The sequence below is a fragment of the Phragmites australis genome, chromosome 10, assembly GCF_958298935.1.
Source record: "Phragmites australis chromosome 10, lpPhrAust1.1, whole genome shotgun sequence".
NCBI classification, from domain to species: domain Eukaryota; kingdom Viridiplantae; phylum Streptophyta; class Magnoliopsida; order Poales; family Poaceae; genus Phragmites; species Phragmites australis.
In genome coordinates this window covers 32,050,842-32,077,394 of record NC_084930.1, presented here as the reverse complement: position 1 = coordinate 32,077,394, position 26,553 = coordinate 32,050,842, and the positions used below count along the sequence as shown (strand labels likewise).

Sequence of the window (26,553 nt, the reverse complement as noted above, 5' to 3'; positions counted from 1 at the left end):
ATGGTTGAATGTGGTGTACTAGTGTGACAGTATTCAAACATTTAGTGTATGAAAATTGATCGGTTATGTCCGGTTTGAATTACCGGTTCCCGACCGATACCGACGTGTTTCCGTTCGGTTTAATTCGTTTCCGATATCCCGATATTTCCGAGTTCGTTCCCGTTTCCGACTTTCCCGTTTTCGATTCCGTTTTCGAGATAAAATGTGAAAGTGAAAACGGTTACAGGGTTTTCCCGACCGTTCCCGTCCGTTTTCAACCCTAACCACACGCTGGCAAATGCGTTCACGGCCCCAGCTGCCAGTCCCTCTGATCCATCCCCATATATACACACGTCGCTGTCGCTGTACCACGTAGGCACTAGCCACCCCCAAGGGCCAACCAACTCCCGCTTTCCATTCCCCCTTCATCGCCAATGGCCGCCGCCGCCGCCGCTCTCGGCCGCCTGTTCCTCCTCCACTCCGCTCCATCCCCCTCGCTTCCGTCCCCGTACCCGGCAGCCGCCTCCGCCCAAACCCTCCGCATCCCCTCCCCCCGCCTCGCGCTCCCACGCCGCATGGCGGGGGGGCCGCCGGCGGCAATCGCCGGCGCCTCCGGCGACTCCGATCGGGACCTCAGCGCTTCCGCGGTATCCTTGGAGGCCCTGGAGTCCACCGTCATATCCTCGGATTCTGGTGGGTTTCTGGGGTTCTGAATGTTTTTTTAAGTAATCTGAAGTGGGGGGGGGGGGGTTGCGGTGGTTTTGGTGGAATTATGATTTGTCAGTGATATTTTTGTGTTTTGGAGTGTAGATTTGGTGATGAAGGAGCCGAGCGTGGCGACGATTCTCACGAGTTTTGAGAATTCGTTCGACATTTATGGGTCGATGAGCACGCCGCTGTACCAGACAGCCACGTTCAAGCAGGTAAATAGGGTTGAAACTGCAAGCATCAGTGTTTGTCAATGCATTTTGATTGCTGTTTGGAAGCACATTGTTTGTTTCATCCTACATCTGATGATGTTTCGTAGTAGATGCTGGTGCCAGCTGTAATCGAGAGTGAATATTAGGATTTCAGTTTGGATTTTTATTGGTTCGAACACGAATCAATGTTCAGGTACATGTGGGAACAATAGGCTTGGTGGAATTACTCAAAAATTACAAATATTAGGACACAAACCCTGTTGTCATTGATTGCTGAAGAATTCTGTGAGCCTAACCATTGCTGTGTGTGAATGTTGTACATCAAGTTCAAGTATCATGGGATTTGAAATTGTAGTATAGTGCCTGGCATTCGGTTCAGGTTCCCTAGGCCTAGTTGTAATAGTCAAATGATTTCTTTATCTTAATTCTGTAATTATATGTCAATTGGTTGGTCATCATTGAGACATCACTGTGTAATAATTATTCAACAACTACTTGCATTTTCCTCTGTTTTTATATGGAGAAACGACTATGTACAGTTGTGGCTTACTGCCAAAAGTTATTTTTCCAGCCTTCAGCAACAGATTATGGACCTTATGATTATACTAGAAGCGGTAACCCTACTCGTGACGTTCTCCAGAGGTTAGTATAATGCTTTTTATTTACTCTGTTTAGTGTAAACAAATGCATTATTTAGTAGTATTGATGAATTTGAGCACATATTCAGCCTTATGGCTAAGCTTGAAAAGGCGGATCAAGCATTCTGCTTCACCAGTGGGATGGCAGCGCTTGCTTCTGTAACTCACCTCCTTAAGGCTGGTAAGCACTTGACATTTTTTTGTGCATCCCATTTCTTATGCTTGACATTGAGTCTCATAAATGCCTACAAATTATTTTGTCAAACTTACGATTTCAGGGCAAGAAATAATTGCCGGAGAGGACATATATGGTGGCTCTGATCGTCTGCTCTCACAAGTTGTGCCAAGAAATGGAATAGTAGTAAAGTTAGTTTGATTTCCATTATCTCTATGAAAATGATTTCTTTTGTTCTTTTACTGCTCACTTACAAATGGTATATGTATCCCGATACTGTAGACGAGTGGACACAACTAAAATTAGTGATGTGACATCTGCAATTGGGCCCTTGACTAAACTAGTTTGGCTTGAAAGTCCCACAAATCCTCGTCAACAAATTACTGATATAAAGGTAAGACTTTTGATCTATGGATGCAGTGGTCATTAAGAATATATGGGTTTTTGATTTATCAAGAAATTTTCTCTTAGGTCAAATTGATATTCCATCCACTGTTTTGTTTGCTTGACAGAAAATCGCAGAGATAGCTCATTCTCATGGGGCTCTTGTTTTGGTAGACAACAGCATCATGTCTCCAGTGCTCTCCCGTCCTATAGAACTTGGAGCAGGTATGTAATGATATGTTTAATTTACCAGAAACCACATCATTCTGTCATTTAGTCTCACAGTTCACAACAATCTATTGTCCTGTATGCAGATATTGTGATGCACTCAGCCACCAAATTTATAGCTGGACATAGTGATCTTATGGGTGGAATTCTTGCAGTGAAGGGTGAAAGGTTTGTTCTCTGTTCCTCCCTTGCCACTTCTGGTCATATTGTAGGCATTGCAATACTAATGATGCTCCACATTTGGTTACATGTTCCTCCGTCGTTGTAAACACTACTCACTACATTAGTTTTCTTCAAATTATCTCTATATTACATTTTCCTGTTTAATGTTGTGTTATGTGAATGTTTGTGAATTAAATGTTTTGACACAAATGTATTATTTCCCTACTTTTTATTGCACGGTGTTTTAGTCCTCTTCAAATTTCATAGATGTTTCTCTGCTATTGGAACAGTTGTGAACTGCTGTCATGATACTTATTTCCGTTGCTAACAGCTTGGCTAAAGAGATAGCATTCCTACAAAACGCTGAAGGATCAGGTTTGGCACCTTTTGATTGCTGGCTTTGTTTGAGAGGGATCAAAACCATGGCTTTGAGGGTGGAGACACAACAGGTGAAACTATTTTCTTCATATAACAACATACCTTGTATGTTATCGTATATGTTGACTCAATCCATCGCATTCCTTCCATTACTTGTAGTCATTTCAACTTCTGAAGAGGCTGATGATTAGTTTATTGTTGGTAGGCTAATGCTCAGAAGATCGCTGAATTCCTAGCTTCTCATCCAAGGGTCAAGCAAGTGAACTACGCGGGACTTCCTGATCATCCTGGACGGTCTTTACACTATGCCCAGGTATTATTTGCTTTTCACGCTGCCTTGCACTCGCATCAAGTAGCTTAAGTGATCACGCGTTTATAACTGGACCGTCAGGATAGCCCTGAGAAGTTATGGTTGTCACGTTTTTTCTCCCTGTAATTATCTTCAGGCGAAGGGAGCGGGCTCTGTTCTCAGTTTCCTAACCGGTTCAGTGGCTCTATCAAAGCATGTCGTGGAGACCACCAAGTACTTCAATGTAACAGTTAGCTTCGGTGAGTATTCAGATGAATCTGATCGATTAAAAATGCTTGCTTCGATCATCTTCTCCATACGCTGCTTTGACATCCTTGGTAATATCATCTACTCCTACTCACACAATCTTACTCCCAAATGCAGGGAGCGTGAAGTCGCTGATCAGCTTGCCGTGCTTCATGTCCCACGCGGCCATCCCCGCCTCTGTCCGCGAGGTCCGCGGCCTGACCGACGACCTCGTCCGGATATCTGTTGGCATCGAGGACGTCGAGGACCTCATCGACGATCTGGACCGTGCGCTCAGGTCCGGCCCGGCGTAGAGGCGGCACGACCCCGCTGCCTTCTGAGCTCCGGTTCAGAAATCAGAGTAGTAGATCAGTAGATGTGATATGTCTTGGCAATTCATTGGTGAACTGCAGCCGTAATAATATCGGGAACGTTGCGTTTAGCAAATTGCACTGGCATTAGAATCATACACTACATTTTCTCGTACTACACCAGGGAATCGCTCTAACGTTCTCTTCCCTTTTCGGTCGGGCCTATTGGACTGTCCATCTCTAGACCGGCATGGTTGGCGGCACACGGTGGTGCCGCGAGCATCCAATTGTGCGTTCTAGGATTGCGTGTTTCTAGTCAATTGCCTGTGGGATCTCCCGAGGAGTAACTGAGGATTTATCTTAGATTTTCGGTTGCAATTTTATGTTTGACCTCTAAAGTCCTTTATGTAAACTCGGATAAGTTGTGATAATAATGTGATATTGTTATGATTATTCATCTATAACATAATTGTGTGTATATGTTTGATCTTGGATATACACAACCGAATCTGGACTGTTTTCTTGGTTCGGGTTCGACTCCAGCCTGGAACGTGGTGTATGGCATGGTTTTTGGGCTGGTTAGTCTAACAAAGGCCCTTGCTAATCTCTTTATCATTTTTATTTTATTCTTCTTCTCTTTTTATATTATATTATACAAAATTATTATAAATAAATAAAAACCGGAATGCTGTGGTACCGAACAATTCCATTCCAAGCTCAAATCTGGAATATGGATAGGCATGAAGTGATATGTGGATTTATTTTAGTTCAACTCAATCAAATAACTAGTTATTTTAACTAGATTAAAATAATTGATTAGTTAATTAAGAGTTATAATAGCGTGAATCCATAGATATCTATTGGTGCTACACGCTCATCCCTAATCCGGAATGTGCTACATGCCCATCCCTAATCCGGAATTATTATAAATTTGATAACTTGATACAATAACTAGGGCGTGGCCGCACAATGAAACCTGAGGGAGTAGATGGACTTTTTTTGATGCAGTAAGATCATCTCTAACAGATATTTTAAAAATTCACCCTCTAACACTATTGCAGTACTCTTTATTTTTTTCTATCTCCAGCAGTCACCCTATTTTCTACCTTCTATTATTTTTCTTCTCCCTCCAAATCCATAGTCAAGCTCTATAAATAGTGTTACAGATGCTACAGTATAGTAGCAAATTTGGAGTACCAGCTTCTCTCTCCCCAACACTATAACCCTTCATACCGTACCTTGCTGGAGAGCTTTTTCAGCCACCTAATCAAAAAATTCAAATGGCACAGTGTTTTATGGGGCACTGTATCATTAGAAAACGAAGCTGCTGGAGATAGCCTAATATCGGAACACCCACTCTCTTCACATCGGGCTGGGCCCACAAAAATACAGCTGTCTCCATTTGGCCCATAAAGCCCGCGCGGCCCATCCTCACCTCTGACGTATATACCCTACCCTTCCTTGGCTGTCCGGCGAACGAACCATCCAGAAGCCACCCACCCATCGGCGCGAGGCGATCGGAGACTCGGAGCATCCCGGAGAGGAAGGCGAGCGGGCGGGTCTGCGACGCGGGGGGAAGGATGGGGAAGACGCCGGTGCGGATGAAGGCGGTGGTGTACGCGCTGTCGCCGTTCCAGCAGAAGGTGATGCCGGGGCTGTGGAAGGACATCACCACCAAGATTCATCACAAGGTCACCGAGAACTGGATCTCCGCCACGCTCCTCCTCACCCCCGTCATCGGAACCTACGAGTAAGCCCCTGCTCCCGCTCTCGCTCCCCCCTCGCGGCTCGACGGCCTTTCCCGCGTCACGCAGATCTGATCAGATCGGGCGCGGGTTCGGCTGGCCGCGTGATCCCTCTAGGGTTCGGTCGATTCCGCGTTTGTTACTTTATCCGCCCGCGTGGGAAGGTTGTAGGATTGTTTGAGGCGGCGGGCTGGTTCCTATGCTTTGACCCAAGTTGTTCAGCTATTATGCGTATCCAGTTGTGTAGCTATTATGCGGATTTGGTGTGTTTCTGTCATCGCTGTTAGCGTTGTATGGTCTCCTTGAAAACCATGAGTAGGGTGTCGAACAGTCAGATTGTGTTGTGTTCTCAACCATCTGTCCTATCCTATGTACCGCATTGGCCGGATGAGCTCTGCGGCTAAATTGGATTGCCAAAATTGGAACTGAAATGCCCAGGGAAATATAGACCCAGTCGATTTCATACGGTTTTTTCTTACTGTTAGATGTACGTAGAATGGTTCTATCTTTACCGTGACACTGTTTTGATCATTTCATCAATTGTTTTGTCTTGTTTCGAGGTGAGGTGAGGATACGGTCCTTTAATGGGTTATTTTGTTAATGTAGTTCAAATTTTAATGATATGCACTGGAAAATCTAATGGCATTTGGAATGGTACTGCATTTCATTGATATTGCCAAGCTGAATGCTTAAGGCCTTCAGGAGGATGTTAGGTTTTCTGGATTAGTCATCACAGGTTTTTTTTTTATAGTCTCTGTTATCTTGTACCTTGAAATTTCCGAACTAGTTGAGCCTTTTTGTATGATGATCGAATTAACTTAATATCCCTCGAGGTCTGAACTTTCACAGATTTCCATGTTTGCAACAGAAGCCGATTTATCTTGAGAGCCTCCATGATTTATGATCTTGTAGCTTGAAGTTTGCAAACTAGTTCAGCCTCTCATACATGTGTTCAAACTTAATGTCCTTTGAGGTCTGAATTTTCACAGATTTAATTTTAAGCATTCTTGATGTTCATATAACTTTTAAGTTAGTGGGCAGTGAGCACGAATCTAGACAAGCCCTGAAAGCTCATTTAAGTAGTTATAACCTTTTGCACAGATGGATCTTACATTTTTTCGCTTTTGGCATTCTGTTTGGATTAGTCCGAAGCCTCTCCAATCAAGCAAAGGGAAAGCAGTTGACTAGATTCAATTTAATATAGGAGGAAGTCTCATAGTGCTTTACTGCTTTTGCAAATCTCTATGTTTTGCATGGTTTATGGCCTTATTTTTTCCATGATACTGAGATTCAGTACTCAGTTTGGATAGTGAACTTGGGTCTCCACTGATCCCCATTAGAATTGGGCTCACAACAATTCTGATAGTAATGCTGGCAGCAAAATTTTCCATTCAGTATGTGGAAATTGGAAAGGGGAACACTTCATTGTCGAATGCACAAAGCAGGAAATCAACTATTCTTTTTTTAATGTATGGTTGCCTGAATAAATGATACTATAATTCACAAAATGCAGTTTGAACAGTTGACTTTACTTTTTTCTAAGGGACCTGCACATTTCAAATAATTCAACTTCCTCTTTAAAGGAGTGTCTTACACACATCGAATATTTGACTTGCTTGATTCCTAACTTGTTTTCATGTGGCTATGCAGATATGCAATGTACTACAAGGAGCAGGAGAAACTATCCCACAGATATTAAGCCTGAGGCCCGCCATGCTGATCGCCGCAGCAGTTGGAAGTTCTCATGATGTTCTATAATTGTCCAAGAAAGATTTAACATTTTGGGATCAGTTCTAGCTGTAATCAGTTATAGCTGTACTCATTTCCATATTTCCTAAATTCATGCATATACAGTATGCGTGCCTTGCAAACTTATTTTGAGGCGTGCTACATATGCTGCCGTTTTGTCGCTGAAGTAATTGTTAAATAAAGCAAATTAATTGGCTGTTTCACTTGTGCTTTTTCAAAAACTGGTCACTGGGTTTGCCAGTTGGTTCACCTGTACTTGCATGTTTTTGCAATGGCGTAAATTGTTGATCAGTGCCACCATTGGACGGCCGTTTGTGCGATTGGTTTTGGTGTGCTCGCTGGGCGCCGTCGCCACCATAGATCAGCTTCTTTGGATCAAACTACTGCGACGGCGTTTTTCAAAGAGTCCTTTCCAACTCAGTACAGCTACAGTATTTGAACGTACGCGTAAACTTACATCAGCCTTATCAACTCACATTCCTATGCGTACGCTAGACTTATAAAGTATACGAACACGCGTGTTATAAGAGATTCACAAAACCATAAACTTCGCTAGCAATGGAGACTTCGTACTACGATTGTGGCGTGGGAGAGAGACAGGAATATTTGAAGGGAAAACCCCGGTGAGACACCAGCGCTGAGCCAAGCTCGAATGCTGGTGGGCTCGGTGCAACAACCGCACCTTAGCAACTCACCTACGGTCAGTTCTCTACTGTGACGGCGTTGTGTCAAAGAAGGGAAAGACGAACGAACACATCCATACATCATGAAGAAAATTACCAGTGAAGAAAATGGAAAATTACCAGTGAAGAAAATTACCAGTCATTTTTTAACGGTACTCCCCTACTCCCCATGTGTACGGTCTTCTAGGAGACCAGGGGTACGGGACAGGGGGCTCGAACCCCATCGGCTTGGCTCCCATCTTAGAGCGTTGCCACCGTACTCCTTGCACATCTGTAATTGCTAGTCATTTTATGAAGGCAAATGCTTTGCATACAACCATTTGAGTAGACTACAACCATGAGTTTAAACCACTAATGCAATTATGAGTTTTCATCCAAGTGATTTCAACAATTAGATATTGAGTGGTACACGTGTGGGTATGGGTGCTACAAACAACCGAACAAGCTTTCTGCAATTGCTTTCGAAACGAGGATGCTGCCCACTGCAAAAGGGGGCGGGTCAAATGGTTGTAGCCGTGCTCATTTATAAAACCACACTATGATCGTGTCATAAAACAACTTTTAGAACAAGTTTAGTAAAATCTGGAATTTGTCGTCGCTTCATATCTCAAAATGTACAAGTTAGACTCTAAATAGACGTGGACTCAGTTGCAACCCGCTATGGGCCTTCATACTGACAACCTGAACGCACATGTATGCATCGGCAGCTAGCCTTTTAGGTAGGGAACGTGAAAAGTGCTTAATTTTAGTAACTATTTCTTAGACGCGCGATTTTCTGTTGATGCATACTGCTCTTAGATGGCTTAATCTGTTATGCTTCTCTTGTCTAAAACTATTGTGTATATAACATGTTTTATGATCGTAGATCTGAACATTGTTGGTACATGCTTTCCTGTTGCTTGTGATAATTTGGGGCAACCATAGACAATGGCGATCAGTTAAAAGTGACAGATGAAAGGAAAATAATAAAAGGTGGAAAGATGAGAGGCACTCTGTGGTTACATTATTTCCTGTTTCTTATGATAATTTTGATACAACCATAAACAACAAAGATCAGTTGCTGATTTCTAAAACCGAACTATCTTTGATTTATCTAATTGGCTATATAAATTGCCGAAGTCTACTTAGGTTTGGATTGTGACCCAGAATTCCATGTAGACTTGGTTCTTCTTTTAGATGGTTCAGAGTCATTGGCTCAGGTTTTTCAGCTCCACAATCAATTACCCCAGTTATTTTCTGTTGGATATATGGACTCATCAGTGAAATTCTTGCCACTGTTTTTCCATCAGCAAAGATGAGAGGTGCTGAAATAGGAACTTACTGAACCAGCGGCATCTCTGTATTGATGTCGCCATTCTTCTGCTGGATTTATTCCTTGAAGTGGCAAAAGCTCAGGACGGCCAATAATGTGGCCAAATGAATCATTACGACTCATTTTCTTAGAAATAGATGATCATACGACATCCTGTTAGGACAAAAGTTTGTGATTTTAAGAATCAATATAAATTAATATTAACATATTTCAGAACAATGAGGAGCTCTGTAGTTGTATTAATCGTCATTGAGTTTGCAAGGGATATTTTGTGAGGTTGAGAAATTTAAAAGTTCTTTAATTTGGTTGGACATATAGCGGTGAATGGGCCTCTCAATTTGTTGAAGTATTTATTTTGAGGAAATGCAATCAAGGCCTTCTAAGCTATTGATAAAATCTTTTTTGAGGGGATCCTTGGTCACAACTCACAACCAAGTTGCAGGTTTGTCAGGTTATGGCCAGGTTTCCTAAATATACCTTAAACTGTGAACACTTGATCATTGTTGATGTTAGCATCCCTACTAGTTTGATACTTCTAAAAATAACTATAAACATTGAACAGAGACATTCTGAATTTGGCACAGCGAGAGAATCTGCTTACTCATAATTCAATAGAGATCAACTCATTCTTTCACCAGTTTAGTAAATTTGAACTTCACCAGTCAGAATATGCCAACTGCAATACAATCTTGTGCTTTTATACTGGTTCGAATCTCATTTTAGTCTGTCAAATTAATTGGACACATAGCATGATCAATACCGAGTGCTGTGTTAGAGCATCTCCAAGGGGCTCGCTACCTGCCTCGCCATAATTTGCCAAGTGGTTGAAAAAACCTGCTCCAACGGACTCCCTATCAAACTCGCTATCGCTCCGCCGAGAGCATACGATAGGCTAGCTATGACACTGTAGGCATAACTTTTGTACGTGTTGCTCCAAAAATTCTAAAATATTTTGTACGTGTTCCATAATCCATGTGTAAGCCATTTTAATTGGATTTACTCAAAAAGAGTGGGTAGAATTTAAACTAAAATCCTCCAAAAATATTAATTTTATAACTCAGGATCTCGTGACCATGCGCTATGCTGGAGAGCACAGCGTCGGAGGGTGCACCGACGACATGGGCGTCGGCACATGTAGATGGGGCCACCGACGAGGGGTAGCTGCGGAGGATACGTCGACGAGGGAGGTGGCGGTGGAGGGACTATAGACGATGGGGACGGGGACGAGGACGATGGGTGGCGGAGGAACGATGCAGCCTGGAGGCCTTGGAGGCTTGCCATCACCCTCACCTCCACCTCCGTCTGTTTGCGGGCTTGCGGCACCGTCGGGTCCTGCGGGATCGCCGCTTCAGCCCACGTAAGCGAAACTGGGTCACATGGCGTGTTACATGGGCTCGCGGTGCAGGTCGACCCAGCGGCGTTGCGGCAAGACCCGCGACACTTGCATCCTTACTCACCAGTGGAACGATGTGTTCGGGAGGGGGCGCGGGAAGGGCGAGGAGAAGGTGCATGGGAGGAGGTGTTGGCGGGGGAGCCAGACGCGGAGGAGCGCCATGCGTGGGGTGGTGAGTGGTGGAGGAGAAGGGCGTGAGTTCAGCGTGGTTTAGGAGGCTTTTGGTGGCATGAGAGGACCTCGAGAATGTGGTTCGGGACGGGGCGCGACGGGCAATTTTGTCGCACGGTCGCGCATGATTGATTCGGCAAAGGCATTAGACCGCTGAGCGCGCGCGGCTCGACGGGCGCTGGCTGGCTGGCTGGGCACTCCGAAAGTTGCTTGCGGTGAAAAAATAAGCTGGCAATCGATATGCAGAAAGCAGTATCCTCATTCTTTACTGATCACTTAGGATTTATACATGAACATGAGCAGCTATGGTGCAAACTACCCGGCGAATTCTAAGCCTAATTCCTTATAGATATTCCCGGTGTTATGCGGTTTGAGGTCATCAACACATTAGAGCTTCCACTGAAGAATCAGAGTCAATACTGAAGTGCCATCAAACTCGGACGCCGCCACTGCCAATAGCATGAAAAAGTTCAAACTTACTGAACCCGATTGAATGTTCTGAATATTTTGACAGCCTCCCTCAATCACAACATGGGCGCTTCATGTTGAGATTGTGACAACTTGTAGAGAAAGGAGATCTTGGTAGGGCCTTAGTAAATATATCAGCTAACTGATCTTTGGATGAAATAAACCAAACCTCCATTGCTCTTCAGGAGACTTGTTCACGGACAAAGTGAAAATCTACCTCAATATGCTTAGTTCGAGCGTGGAACGCTAGATTAGCGGTGAGGTATGTTGTGCCCATATTATCACACCATAGAATCGGTGCCTTGAACATCACAACTCCGAGTTCCTTCAACAGTGAATGCAACCAAATGATTTCGGCCGTCACATTGGCAATTGCTTTGTATTCAGCTTCGGTGCTTGAGCATGACACTGTCTGTTGTTTGCGTGAGCTCCATGACACAAGATTAGGTCCTAGGAACACAACGAAGCCATTTGTCGATCTATGGTCATCTGGACAGCCAGCCCAGTCAACATCACTAAAAGCATTCAGTGTTGCTGCAACTGAACACTAAATTTTCAGACCTAAATCAAGAGTCCCTTTAATGTACCTCAGTAGTCCCTTGACTGTAGCCCAGTGCGCATCGGTTGGGTGTTGTAAGTACTGACATACTCGGTTGACGACAAAGGAGATGTCAGGCCGAGTGATAGTTAGGTGTTGTAATCCCCCAACAATGCTTCTATACTGAAATTGATTAGATTCCTTGAGAGGCACTCCTTAATCTTTGGTCAGATTTTCACTAGAAACCATAGGGTGTTGAGACTGACTTACAAGAGTCCATATGTGCATTTTTTTAATCAAATCAATTGCACACCTTTTCTGAGAGAGCAGAATACCATTTTTCTCTGGCTTTACCTCAATACCCAGAAAATATTCCAGTGAACCAAGATCCTTGATTGCAAACTCATCCTTCCACTTTGTGATCAGTTTATCAGTAGCCTGTTGTGTGGAGCTCACAATGATAACTTCATCAACATAGATAAGCATATACATGATAACCTTTCCCTGGTTCAACACAAATAGTGAAGAATATGCCTTGGATGATCTGAAACCAAGTTCTTCCAATGTACAGGTTAACCGAGAGTGCCAAGCTCGAGGTGCTTGCATGAGGCCATATAGTGGCTTCTTGAGATGACATACATAATTGGAAGGATGATGAGGATCTTCATACACCTGTGGTTGTTTCATAAACACCTCTTCCTCTAGCAGACCATGCAGGAATGCATTTTGGACATCAATTTGATGCATATGCCACCCCTTTGAGACTGCCAATGAGAGAATCACTCCAATTGTGGTTGATTTCACAACTGGACTGTATGTGTCACTGTAATCTACCCCATATCTTTGTTTGAAGCCCTTTGCCATAAGACGTGCCTTATACCGATCAACCGACCCATCAGCCTTCCTCTTTACTTTGTAAATCCACTTAATTCATGTCATTCCTTGGTGGAATCAGGTTCCAAGTGTTACTCTTGAGCAAAGCTAAGTATTCTGAGTTCATTGCTTCCCTCCAGTGAGGATTGGCAAAGGCCTGATTGTAACTAGATGGTTTTGAGAGTGTTGTCCGTTTACTGACAGTGACAGCTCCTGTCCAATGGATTGTACCATCAGTGAATTCCCTGGGGTGCCAAGTGTTGTCCCTCATCCTGGTACACATTAGGTGTTGTTGGACTATTAAATAGTACTCATTTTCTACTTCCTCCACTTGCTGCTCAATAGAATCAGTTGCTGCTCTATTGTCTGAAATCACTGTTGGACTGTCAGTTGAACCACCTGCAGAAGGTCCACTAGCAGATGACAAGTTAAGGTTAGCATTAGGGCTAAGTAAGTCCTCACTCATGTGAGAATTCTCTACAGCTGGACTGCTAGGATGTGATGGACTACTAGAAGAATTTTCTAGATTGATGAGAGCTTGCTCAGTATAATGTAGATTTTTGGTGGGAAAGATAGGGAGAATAGTAGGATGGTGTGAAGACACAGCTGGTGCCTGCACTGATGATTTGAGATGAGCAAAAGGAAACACTGACTCATCAAAGGTCACATCTCGAGAAATGTAAACAAAGCCTATAGAAAGATCAAGACATTTGTACCATTTATGAGATGAGTTGTAGCCTAGAAACACACATTATCCGGTTCTGAAGTTCAACTTCTTAGTGTTGTAGGCACGTAAATTTGGCCAGCATGCGCATCAAAAAACACGCAGAAAGGTATAATCAGGTTTATTGTTGAACAACTTGTGCTAGGGAGTGTCATGGACTAATGTATGGCTAGGCATTTTGTTTATCAGGAAGCAAGCAGTGTAGAAGGCCTCATCTAGAATTTTGGTGGTATATTGGACTACACATGACCAACTGAGCCATGCCTACTAGGCCGGCCCGAGGCTCGACACTGTAGGCATGGCCTGATGGTAGGCAGGTCGGGCCGGCATGGGCACGGCTTGCCTCACCCGGCCGCCTCGCTAGTCTTGTTGCTGGTCGCCCCGCCTTGCCACCCCGTCTGGCTGTCGTGCTGTCTCGCCCTCGGCCTCCCCGCCCGGCCGCCGTGCTGCCCCACCCCGCCTCACCGCCCGACCGCCCGGCCACTGGCCGCCTCGCCCTTGACCTCCCCACCCCATCGCCTAGCCGCCCCACTCTGCCCCACCGCCATGCCACCTCGCCCCTGTCCTCCCCACCTCGCCGATGTGTCGCCTTGCCCCCGGCCTCCCGCCTCGCCACCCTGCCCCGCCCCTGCGCTATCGCCCCGTCGTGCCCACTAGGCCACCGGGCCGACCGGGCCACAACAGTGCCTGGGCCAGCCTGGCACGACACGGTGGCATATGGGCCATGCCGTGGGCCGATGGCACGGCACGTGGGTTGGCACGACATGACTCGTTACAGTAGCCGAGCCAATCGGGTTGTGCCGTAGCCTGGTCGTGTCGAGCTAGGCCCGTGCGGGGTCAGCCTGAGTGGCTCATTTGGCCATCTCTGTATTGGACTAAACTAGGAGTGTAAGTCCAGTGTCAACAATGTGAAGATGTTTTCTTTCAATAATATCGTTATGTTGATGTGTATGTGGGTAAGAAATTTGGTGTTTGATCCCTGAACGAGAAAAGTAATTGTGGAGTCGATGATACTCTCCCCCCAGTTTGATTGAACATAACGAATTTTTGCATTGAAAGAGGTTTCAACTAATTTTTGAAACTGAAGGAATACATGTTCAACATGAGACTTGCAGTTGAGAAAATAAATCCACACAAATTGGCTATAATCATCAACAAAGGAAACATAATATTTGACGCTGTTGACAAAAGGAATTGCAGGACCCCATACATCAATGTGAATTATTTCTAAAGGAGAAGTGCTTCCGTGAATGGTTGATGGAAAGGGTAGCTGGTGAGCTTTCCCTTGTTGACATTCATCACAAATGTGGCTAGTTGCGTCAGCTGAATCTAAGCCTAATTTATATTGTTGGATGATCTGACGAACAACGGGAGGAGCTGGATGGCCAAGGCAACGATGCCAATTTTCTTGAGAGGTCTTGGGTGATAGAAGTGCGTGATGAAGAGCTTTATTTGGGAGAACATAGAGCTCATTCTTACACTTGCCTTTGAGAATGGTTTTTTTCGTGGCCACGTCCTTAGCAGAGAAGAAATTGGGGTGAAACTCAATAAAAGCGCTGTTGTCGGATGCAAGTTTATGTACAGACAACAAATTTCTATTGATTTGAGGAGTGTGTAAAATATGATTCAAGAATAAATGCCGAATTTGTCTAGCTATAGAAGAATTTCCAACATGAGAGATAGACAAACCTGTGCCGTTAGCCACCTGCACCTGATCACTGCCAGTGTACCTTTCCTTCGTTGTCAGAGGTTCCAAATCATGGGTGATATGATCTGTTGCTCCTATGTCGACGTACCAGTTGTTGTAGATGGCATAGCTGTCATTGACAGCCACAACAACAACCTTTGTGTTGTCATCATTTTGGCAGTTGTGATCAAATCGATGCCAACAGTGAAGAGCATCATGCCTGACCTTGTCACACACCTGACAGGCAACATCACGAGCAGAATTGGTTGATTGTGAGGGAGTAGAACCAGTGCGACTGCCACGCCCTCCTTGAGTCCGGCCACCACTGTGTCCTCAGCCACGATTGTTCCTCGGACTCCCTCTTCCATGACTCCTGTTTACAGAGTTAGTAGAGGACACTTGCATCATGGTGTTGTGTTGCTACAGCCTGAGCACATAACTGAGCATGTGTGCGTACACATCACTGACATTGATGTTGTCAGTGTGTGTGGTGGTACTTGTCACCAATGGATCGTATTCAGATCCAAGGCCTCAAAGCATGTATGCAATTAGCTCCTCTTCCTCCGGTGGCTTGCCAATAACTACTGCAAGAGTGTTAGCTAACCCCTTTACCTTGCGGAAGTATTCAATGATGATGAGGTCGTTCTTTTGAATTGTCGTGAGCATCATGCGAATTTGCATCACATAAGCTTTGGAGCTTGAGCCATGCATCTTTTCAATAGTTGTCCAGACTTCGCGTGAGGTTGAGCAACCAACCACGCTTGCAAGGACTTCTTCAGAGAGGGATGAGAGGATGGCACTAAGAACCAACTGGTCCTACTGATACCAGTTGTGGTACTTCGGGTTGATGGCGATCCGAGGCATGCCAGTATTGTCTTCCTGCATGACAGTGGCGTTGGAGCGAGCAATTGTGCCGTTGACATAGCCAATCAATCGCTAGCTTCGGAGATAGGGAAGGAGTTACGCCGTCCAGAGCAGATAGTTGTTTTGTGACAGTTTCACATTGATCATGTGGTTGAAAGCTGGAGTGGGAAGAATGCCGATCTGATTTGAGGATGAAGAAGGAGATGTGGTGAGTATTTGATTGCCATTGGTGGCCATAGCGAAATGGATCTAGGCTCTGATTACCCCCCCAAAAAAGTAGGCAATCGATATGCAGAAAGCAGTATCCTCATTCTTTACTGATCACTTAGGATTTATACATGAACATGAGCAACAATGTTGCTAACTACCTAGCGAATTCTAAGTCTACTCATAGATATTCCCGGTGTTATGTGGTTTGAGGTCATCAACACGTTGGAGCTTCCACTGAAGAATCGGAGTCAATACTGAAATGCCATCAAACTCGGGCATGGCCTTCAGACTTGGACGCCGCCATTGCAAACAATAGCATGACAAAGTTCAGACTTACTGAACACGACTGAATGTTCCAAATATTTTGACATGCGGCACACGACTCGTGCTCGTCTGCCGTGTGGGGCGTCCCTGTGCAAGGTTGGTTTGGCACCGCAGCCGCTCGACCTGGCGGCCAAAACGGAGCAACGGAGCCGCTGAGGAGCGGCTAGTGCAGATCGTCGATTCGTCCCAAACGCGCACACGCGCTGTTGTTCCGTCCGTCCGTGGCGCGGCAATGGGAATGGTACGTACTGCCTGCTTTGCTCGGATCACCGACGCATGGCCAAGAGTTCTACGGGCAGCCCGGGGTGGATGGATTCCTGCGGTACTCCGATCATAAGATGCAATTTTCTTTATTAGGGTATGTTTGGGTCAGTTTCAGCTAAAAAATTTTTTAGAGCAAGATATCTATAATTCTATAAATTTGTGGAGTTAGAGCTAAATGTATACTGAGATGTTTGAGTTAGTCATCTTATTTACATTCTAACTAAAAAATATATATTTAAACCACTTTATGAATATCAGATCTCATATGAATATGGAAATCTGACTTCAGACTACTCCATTCTACTTGGAATTTATTCTTTTTGGGCTCCGGGCTATGATCACGAACGCGGCCCAACTCCGGCCTTCCGTGGCCCACAGTTAGGTTGCCTTTCAATTTCCCTTCATTTCTTTTGCCTAATGGACGAAGCTTTCCATTAACGGCAGGAGAAGCGGAGAAGGAGCACAGCGTCGGAGATCTCCGCCGCCATGGAGACACTGGCCAGCGCCATGCGGCGGGAGAATCGCCGCTCCAAGGCCCCGTCCTCCTCCTCCACCGCCGCCTCCGCCGGCGCCGGCGCCGCCTCTGGCAGGGCCCCGCTCGTTATGGCCTTCCTCTCCTGCCTCGCCTGGCTCTACGTCGCCGGCCGGTACGTTCCCCCGCTCAGATCCCAACCACCCCGGTCCGAGACACCCTAGAGAGTCCTGATCTTCCTCTTGATTCCGTCGCAGGTTGTGGCAGGATGCGCAGACCCGGGCGATCCTGTCCGGCCTCCTCGAGAAGAACACCGGCAACGTGCGGATCTCCTCTCCTCCTCTCCCCGCCTACCTCGCATTTTTTTGCTCTCGGTTTTCCCTGACGACGGCGCCTAACTGCAGTTCCCCAAGGTGCTTTCGGTGGAGGACAAGCTGAGGAATCTCGGATGCAAGTGAGTTTCGGCCCCTTGATAGGAATTATGGGGTTTGGTTATGTGAGTTTTGGTCTGTTGATTTGGAATTATTGCCTTGGTGCAGGGAGATTGGGAGGAAGATAGTTGAGGCGGAGATGGACCTGACGAAGGCCAAGAGCGAGGGGTACTTGTGGGGTAACCGGACTGCTGCTATAGACTCCGACGACAAGAAGAAGCTTCTTGCCGTCATTGGAGTTTATACTGGTTTTGGCTCCCGGCTCAAGAGGAACGTCTTCCGTGGCTCGTGGATGCCAAGAGGTTTGTGGCTCTTATTCTTTGGGTTTCCATTTCCTAGTGATAGAATATGATTCACTTATATCGCTTTGTAGTCGAAGAGACTGATTGTGATTGAAAACTTCACTAATTTGAACCTGCAAATTGAAGAGCTTGAAACTTTTGAATACGCATGGAGTAGTACTTAAATTTAGTTAGCTAAAGTTGCTGAGTGTAAACAAGGATTTGTTCCAACTCATAAGTGTAACTCTACTCCTCTATGTCATTTTAAACTGCAGGTGATGCTCTGAAGAAGCTTGAGGAAAAGGGTGTGGTTATTCGTTTTGTTATTGGTCGGAGGTTTTCTTCTGGATCTTGACCTTTGAGCCATCACATCTCTAAGTTCTTAGTTTTGAATTTGACTATGCTATGCCACTCCTTATTTTTATCTGTTTTTCATTTTCCACTCCCTTTTTTCTTCACGTTTTCTTGCTGAAGTGTACTATTTGGACCTGCAGTGCAAATCGAGGTGACAGCTTGGACCGAAATATTGACGACGAAAACCGGCGTACAAAGGACTTTTTGATTCTTGTAAGGTTTTATTAATATCTCATATTCTCAATCGTCCTTTATGAACTGTAATACCTGCCCAAGACTTGTGACCTTTCTTGCTTCCATCCAAGACTATATAATCTTATACATTTCATTAATGGACTCTTATAGTACAACGGACCTATTTGAATTCTCGTGTCATGTTTCATCCGACTGGTTCTGAATTTTTCATTTCAATACATATAGCTTTCGATGATCTCAAGAACATAAAGCTTGAAATCAACGTGCCTTGTAGATAAATAACTTGTGTTTATGGACAATGGAATGTGTGAATTAAATAATTAACAAATGATTGGGCAGGAAAGTCATGAAGAGGCAGCAGAAGAGTTACCTAGCAAAGCTAAGTTTTTCTTCAGTGCTGCGGTTGAGACCTGGGATGCAGAATTCTATGTCAAAGTGGACGATAACATTAATCTTGACTTGGGTAACTTGTTTTCCAATTTTTTTGGGTAGACTGATATACATAATGTTGATTTCAGCTTTTTTTTTTTTTTTTTTGACTCCTTGCAATCGTTCTGTTAGCTGGGTTGATTGAGATGCTTGAAGGCCGCCGAGGTAACGAAGGATTGTACATGGGTTGCATGAAATCAGGAGGTGTCGTCAGTGAAGAGTATGTGCTTTCCTTCAGATAATCATTAGGTCTCTAACTCATTATTGATTTGGTCAACATGTAACATCTCTATTACTCCAACTAGCCCTTCCATTCTTAAGTTGAAGTAGCCATTTTCTGGTTAATTAAGTAATGATTTTCCATCTGCATCCTTCCTAAGTTGTAGCCATGTAGGGCATCCAATGCGTTCCTCCAAGCTGAGCACCATAGGCATTGGCAATTTAATTTAACATTTCAGTTTCATTACCAACGTTATGATTCTGATGAACAGATGATAACTTAGGTGCCACCACTGTACGAACTTGAGAAAACATGTGCAATGTACACTTTCATTTGCATCACTTCATTGTTGTATTGTAATGAGGAATAGTATTGCATTTCAAATTTTGAATTCCTTTGCTCTTGTTAGTTGGCTATTAAAGTAATTTTGATATCAACTTTGATTTCAGGGGCCAACAATGGTATGAACCCGAGTGGTGGAAATTTGGAGATTCGAAAACGTGAGTAAATTAATATGTTCTCACCCTGCATTCTCATTCTTCTGAACTAGTTAACTCTCTTTACTGGAGTTTATACAACATTCCTGCCATTTGCTCTTGTCACTTGTTTCTTGTTGACATCATGCTGGGCGATTGGTTATAACTGTGCCTGGGATAAATTGCTAAAGATGGTTTTGTTGTTGTTCAGAAACACCTGACATCCTTTTGTTCCTGAAGATCTGGGTGGCTCAGTCTATTATTACCACAAAGGTCCACTTAGGAACCCCAACCTCAACATATCCTGATAAGATTAAGTAATGCCAAAATAGCTTATTGCTACAGATTATGTAGGAATTACGTGATGCTTATGAGTATTGAATGATTGTTCTAATGTTCTGGAACTAGGAAAATGTGCCAATGCCTATCCATTTCTTTTGGTGTGTGTTCCTAATGTGAGATATCAATCTTATTATGGGATATCATTAGTCATATTCTGCTCATTGTCATGACCATGAATGGCTTGCAACAGGCAGTTTCACCATAAACTCCATCGCCGTAGTAACAGGAATTCTTCCTAGGAGCAACTGCACTGTGTTCTGGGGAGTGGGGACTATGAGTATTGAGTTGCCTTGCTGATCGTGTGAAGTCCATTCTTGTTCATTTTTTAACTTAATAGACATATAAGGAACATAGAAGTACACTAAGCATTGCACCTTCGACTTCCATGTTGCACTTGCTGCTATTTAGTGATTTTCTTTGTTTGTTTGGTAAAAAGTACTTCCTTAGTCATTAGGGCCTTTTCTGGATGATTCCCTTGCATATCGGGGGATAATTATATCTTCATTCTTCACTGACTTTGATTTGAATTCTCATAAAACAGGTATTTTCGCCATGCTTCTGGTGCTTTGTTTATTCTCTCAAACAATTTGGCACGCTACATTAACATAAACAGGTAATTGTGTGCATCTCCCTATTTTGTCTTAAGCCACACTTATTTAAACTGGTTTTGGGCAACAGCGTCCAAGTTAGCTAGGGTATTGGCTTGTATGACATCCCCTGAGCTTTTGAATCTGCGGATATATATAAGTTGAATCACCACTGATTGAATGTGGCATTTAGACTGAATATTTGTGGTGGATAGAACAGTTAATATTTTCGTTTGACTTAACTCTCCCTAGCCAAGTCCATTGTCATAACAATTAACCAAGTAATCATCATTGAATATCACATAGCATATGAGTGCACTTAACATTAATTGAATGCTATAATCACCAAATGGACCAATATTATGTTATCTTCTTTATTGATTGATCTTGAAGATGCAAGGATGCTGTTAAGCTTTCCCTTGTCAAAAGTTGAGCATTAGATATTTCCAGTCAGAAATATGTGCTGCCAAAATTTTCAGGGCCAAAATGTTCCATTTTCCAGTGCACTATTTCTGCCAACCAGGATTCTGCTCATCCAAGTTTTGATTTGAATACACAACTCTTTTCATCACGCAGTGCATCCCTGCTGAGCTATGCCCATGACGACATCTCAGTAGGTTCATGGATGATGGGAGTGAATGCAACTTATGTTGACGATGACCAGTTGTGCTGCAGCAGTTCTAGACAAGGTAGAAGCTCCTTTTCAGTTAAAACAATTTATCAGCTTTGGACGTTCCGATGAAATTGTTTTTTTTTTTTTTTTTTTTTTTTTTTGCTAATGCTCTATTTTTGCCATCATTCCCAGAGAAAGTCTGTTCCAATGCTTGAGTTTGGCGGAAGGAGTGGTTCTGGCTGCTTATCATAACAAAGAATCGCTGTACATCTGGCATTTTGTATGCACTCTGCGCTTTTGTGAATTGAAAAAGGCCCTGATGGCATTGTCTCGCTCTATTAGAGTACCTAACAGAACTGAAGGAGAACAAGTTTTCGCAATCGTGGAAGTCTTTTTGGGACTCCCCTGTGGATTGACGTACCCACCCTGTTTCTCGTTTTTCCTCGAGCCAGACCTCAACACTTCTATGAGTTTAGGTGCGAGGAACGATGATATCCTAAGTGAATTAAGACATTTAAAAATTAATGATTTTAAAAATTTTATAAGATAAATTTATATTAATTTCTATCTAAATATGTTCTAGGTTTATTTAATAGGATATTTAAGAGGATTATAATCTATTCTAGCAAATTAAATTGTAAGTATATAAATGCGAAAATATAAATAAGTTAAATAGATTTTTATCTCGTGGTATTGGTGGTATACAAGTTATCTTTAGTTTACGTTAGAGTTTTACAAAATATATGTTTTCAGTCTTCAAGATATTTTTATCACTTCTCTTGAGATATCAATTCATCAAAACAAGTTATTAAGCACGATGAGTTGTCAAGATGAGGTTTTATCACTAATTTCTCTTTCGGTAATGTGTGCTCGTTTTTATTTTGGAGCTTTAGTCACAAAGATAAGGGTATTCGTGTCCTTGTACAATTTTTTGCTGTCGTTCCACACAAGTAGAAAGGTTAACAAGTTACTGACGGAGTCATCAAGACTTCAAGATGCTACGTGTACCTCTCGGTATATGGCTGTATCACTCATTGATTCACTCTCTAAGTTGTAGCACTTAGCATCATTTTTCTCTAGATCTATAGGCACTAATCATTCTCTAATGGTGCGTTTAATCGTCTTGTTTATGAACACTTTAAGGACTTTGATAGCTTGGTTATTTTCAAGTGTGTATGAGTTTCTCTAGACTCCAGTATCTTCAAATAACCTAGTGGGTAGGTATATATAGCCTCAAACTCGTCAATTAGCCGTTATTCCAATGACTCAATTTTACTGTAAACACCGGATGATCCGGTGATAACAGTAGTATAAATATCGAACTATTTAGTGTGTACATCAGTAGATACTAGCCGTTGAAATCCTACTCAAATACATTCTAAACATCGGACATTTCGATGTATTGCAACTCTATCACTGGATTATACGGCAAGTAGACTTGAACCTGACCGGGCCAATCTCTTCACTCCTGGAAAATACTCCGGTGTTGTTATTCCTTCATCGTCAAACTTTTTAGTGTGTACAACACCATCTTTTGGAAATCCTCATACACTCTGTTAAATGCTTTGGTGTGCATACTTGCTTTATCGTTGGATCATCCGGTGCCTTAATCTTCTGTCTTCAACAATTGCAACCTTTTCAGCAACAAATGCTTCGGTGTAATACTCCAATGAGTACATCTTCAATCACCGGTCCTTCTAGTGTATTGATCTTTAACTGCATTCTTCTAGAAATGCTCTGTTATGTACTGCTTTATTGAGTACTGTATCATCCAGTGAGGTTATCCTCATCCTCTGTCAGAAATTCTTTGGTGTGTTCACTGTTTTATCATCAGACCTTCTGGTGAGTGTAACTTTCTTGAACTATACTGACAGAAATACTCTATTGTGCACTCAGGTCTAACATCGGACTACCTGGTGAGGCTAACAGCCTCTGAACATATTGCTCTAGTGAGTGTAAACTTCTCTGCACTGGACTATCTGGTGAGAACAATTTCTCTGAAACTTATCTAATTCAGTCCAAACTTTATCTCGTTTTTAGTGACTTCTTCATATATTACATCAATATGACCTACCAACAAATATTTTTGACAAACATGTTAGTCTCAATGACTATATTATCATTAATCACCAAAATCACAATCACGATCTAATATGGCCTTATATATATATATATATATATATATATATATATATATGACACGAAGGTTGCTTCTCGAACAAAGTTTCTTCGAACCTCATAAATTTCACATAGAGTTGAATCGTAAATCTATGAGTTTGCAATACATTTGTGGATGGGTAGGTCTTATTTACATTGCCCTAAGAGTCTTGCATCTAACTGAGTCTGCCATTTGCATTTTCAACCAAGAGGATTAAAACTAATATATGCGCAAGTCAATCTCATTAGTTGGATGTAATCTGGACGGTTTAATGCGGTGGTAACTTTCTCATGTTGTGCCCCGGGCCAATCTGACATCGTAAAATAAAGAAAAAGCATAAGGCCTTGTTTGGATCTGGGCATTTGAACTAAATTATCAGCCCACCCGTGGGGATTATACCGTTCAGGTCCTAATATAAAGAAGAAGAGGGTAGTGGCAATAGAGTCCACAATAGTCCAAGTGGTATAGAATGAAACAATTCGCACGTGGAATCGCATATTTTGAAAAGCTCGTGAATTCAGTGGCAAATCTTGTAGAGGCTTGCAGTTTGAGTGACAAAATTTGAAATCTCTCTAAGTAGAATAGGTGAACTATTGTCTTGTCGTAGTCTAAATAGAGTAGACCCGACAGACAAAATTGAATTCGTAGATATATTAGCCCTGCGCACATGATACTTCGCTCAAACATTCAACATATGCCCTAAGTTGCTCTACACGGACCAGTAAACAACAGAACTACATATGTTGTGGCTACGACACTCGATAATTCATGAGGGAGAAAATATACTAATCCTACTACGGGTGGTCCCATAATAAAGAAAAAAACACACTTCCTAAGTTCAGAGCTTGATTTTAAGCTGTCCTTTAGACGATAGTGTGAACACATGATTTATCTGTTGTAGAGTTTAGAGGAATATCAATGGGCAACAAGTCAGCCTGGCGAAGGAGGATGGTCGAGAGGGAGGTAAGGATACGGCCTGGGTTAACACGGTGGGGGCAGCGGGCACGGATCTGATGGTGAGAGCATCATCGAAGATGGTGGAGGTCGGTAGGATGGGAGAGTCTCGCTTCTTGTCGTGTGGTTGACAAAGTATAATGCATCTGATTTAGAGCATGAAGAGAGAAGATGTATTATGCAAATTTTATAGGTTGTTGTTTTACGAAAAAACTTCTCCTATTAATGATATATGTTCACTGATGGGCTTATGTTTTTGTTTTATTTGGAAAATGTCCATTCCAGTTCAATTTTACTCTCTCAACCGCAAAATCAAATATTTTTCCTCACAAGCTAGCGAGCTAGCAACAATCATCGTCACTCAACAAAGTCTATCTCTAGCCTCCTCTATCACTCATGGACCCTGTAAAAAACAATCTATCTACAGCTAACAAAAACAGTCTATCTCTAGCCTCCTCTATCGATCATCCACCACGTCCAAAAAAAGTCTATCTCTAGCCTCTTCTATCTCTATCCTCACAAACTAGAGAGATTGTTGAGTATCCATTTTGCCTCCAAGAAAGACTATAAATACGCGCAGAGAGCTCCTCACTTTCAAGTGAGCAGAAGGTAAATAAGCAGAGAAATATCCAAGAACACACCGATGGCCGACGAGTCAAGGAGGGTGCCGACGCTAGTGCAAGAGCTGGCCGCCGCCGAGGAGGAGCCGCCGAGCCGGTATCTGCTGCAGGAGCAGGACCGAACCGGCAGCCTGTTGCTTGCCCATGGTGCACCGGTAGGTCCGGTACTCGGTAGAAGCATGGTGCATCAGGCTCAGGGGCAGCTGGTGCAGGAGCTGGCCGCCGACGGCCTCCCTGCGCCGCCGAGCCGGTACGTGCTGAGGGAGGAGGACCGTCCGACCGTAGGCGGCGTCGCGGCTCCTGAGCTGGCCTTCCCCACCGTGGATGTGCAACGCCTGGCCGAGTCCGGCGACGCCGAGGAGGCCGCGAAGCTGCGGTCGGCGCTCGAGTCCTGGGGCCTCTTCGCGGTACGCATGCATGCATGGCACCATCTCGTTCCAGATAAAGACTTCAATTTGACGTAAAATCTCACTGTGAACGATCTCATCAACTTGTCGATTAGGTGACCGGCCACGGCATGCCGGAGGCGGTCCTCGACGGTATCCGCGACGCGGCAAGGGAGTTTTTCCACTTGCCGTCGGAGGAGAAGCTGAAGCACGCCAACCAGACCGACGGCGGCGAGTTCCTGAACGAAGGCTACGGCATCGACCGCGTGGACACCGACGAGCAGATCCTCGACTGGTGCGACCGGCTGTATCTCCAGGTCCAACCGGAGGATGCGCGACAGCTGCGATTCTGGCCCAACCACCCGCCGTCTCTCGCGGCGCTTCTGCATGAGTACACGCTGAGGAGCGAGCAGGTGGCCAAGCAAGTGCTCAAGGCCATGGCGAAGACGCTCGGCTTCGGGGAGGAGTTGTTCGTCGGCTATGTCGGCGAGAGGGTAGCCACGTACGCGCGGTTCACATACTACCCGCCCTGCCCGCGGCCGGACCTCGTGTACGGGCTGAAGCCCCACACCGACAACTCCGTCGTCACCGTCCTCCTCCTCGACCGCTACGTCGGCGGCCTCCAGGTGCTAAAGGACGGCCAGTGGGTCGACGTGCCCGTGCTTGGCCAGGACCTGTTGGTCATCGTCGGCGACGAGATGGAGATCATGAGCAACGCGGTGTTCAGGGCGCCGACGCACCGCGTGGTGACGAGCGACAGGGAGAGGATATCGCTGGTGCTGTTCTACCAGCCGGAGCCGCACAAGGACCTGGAGCCCGCCGAGGAGCTGGTGGACGAGGCGCGGCCGGCGCTGTACAAGAAGCTCAGTGTCAAGGCCTTCGGCGACGGCTTCTGGGACGCGTTCGCGCTCGGCGAACCCACCATCGACTACCTCAAGGTCAAGGTCGACAAGGAGGTGTCCGCTCCTAGCGCTTGATGTCCACTGGGAACGCTGCAGTTTGGTCGCATCGCAAGCAAACTGATGAACAATCATGAATAATCTACCTGTAAACTCGATGTCTAGTCCGCTGCAAAGCTTGTGTATGTTAGTAATGGCCACGGAGCTCGGATGTGGGATGGCACATGGAGGCGTCGTGGCTGAAGAGTCGGGCAAACAGCCCATGTATTGGTTGTTTCCGTTTGTCTATCTATTATCTTAATAACACTATCTTAAGATCACAAAATTACTACGTTAATTTATAAAAAAAATCTAGACTATTAATTGATATGAACATTAATGGTCTAAATTTAACCAAAGAATCTATATCAAATACAATTAA

The 26,553-nt window shown here is 44.2% G+C and overlaps 4 protein-coding genes and 1 non-coding gene across 5 annotated transcripts; 4 read left to right on the top strand and 1 right to left on the bottom strand.

The window, feature by feature from the left end:
• Nucleotides 1-340: 340 nt before the first annotated feature.
• Nucleotides 341-4,163, top strand: LOC133930766 (cystathionine beta-lyase, chloroplastic-like). Its single transcript, XM_062377493.1, has 12 exons — nt 341-672; nt 790-902; nt 1,471-1,541; nt 1,627-1,718; nt 1,816-1,903; nt 1,995-2,106; nt 2,225-2,321; nt 2,411-2,492; nt 2,818-2,935; nt 3,070-3,177; nt 3,311-3,413; nt 3,538-4,163. Exons 1-12 carry the CDS (start codon nt 414-416, stop codon nt 3,711-3,713), a joined length of 1,419 nt encoding a protein of 472 aa, XP_062233477.1. The 5' UTR covers nt 341-413; the 3' UTR covers nt 3,714-4,163.
• Nucleotides 4,164-5,174: 1,011 nt separating this feature from the next.
• LOC133930765 (cytochrome b-c1 complex subunit 8-1, mitochondrial-like) lies at nt 5,175-7,407 on the top strand. Its single transcript, XM_062377492.1, has 2 exons — nt 5,175-5,460; nt 7,106-7,407. Exons 1-2 carry the CDS (start codon nt 5,291-5,293, stop codon nt 7,152-7,154), a joined length of 219 nt encoding a protein of 72 aa, XP_062233476.1. The 5' UTR covers nt 5,175-5,290; the 3' UTR covers nt 7,155-7,407.
• Nucleotides 7,408-15,484: 8,077 nt separating this feature from the next.
• LOC133883792 (small nucleolar RNA Z247) lies at nt 15,485-15,623 on the bottom strand. The gene has a single exon (XR_009903000.1). It is a non-coding gene; the product is annotated as a small nucleolar RNA Z247 (small nucleolar RNA).
• Nucleotides 15,624-17,133: 1,510 nt separating this feature from the next.
• LOC133930764 (hydroxyproline O-galactosyltransferase HPGT2-like) lies at nt 17,134-21,546 on the top strand. The gene is made up of 12 exons (XM_062377491.1): nt 17,134-17,362; nt 17,445-17,508; nt 17,592-17,641; nt 17,727-17,920; nt 18,175-18,235; nt 18,394-18,466; nt 18,788-18,911; nt 19,010-19,097; nt 19,547-19,597; nt 20,457-20,528; nt 21,079-21,191; nt 21,308-21,546. Exons 1-12 carry the CDS (start codon nt 17,202-17,204, stop codon nt 21,328-21,330), a joined length of 1,074 nt encoding a protein of 357 aa, XP_062233475.1. The 5' UTR covers nt 17,134-17,201; the 3' UTR covers nt 21,331-21,546.
• A 3,268-nt stretch (nt 21,547-24,814) lies between these two features.
• LOC133930763 (protein SRG1-like) lies at nt 24,815-26,447 on the top strand. Its single transcript, XM_062377490.1, has 2 exons — nt 24,815-25,254; nt 25,350-26,447. Exons 1-2 carry the CDS (start codon nt 24,871-24,873, stop codon nt 26,208-26,210), a joined length of 1,245 nt encoding a protein of 414 aa, XP_062233474.1. The 5' UTR covers nt 24,815-24,870; the 3' UTR covers nt 26,211-26,447.
• The last annotated feature ends 106 nt before the right edge of the window (nt 26,448-26,553 follow it).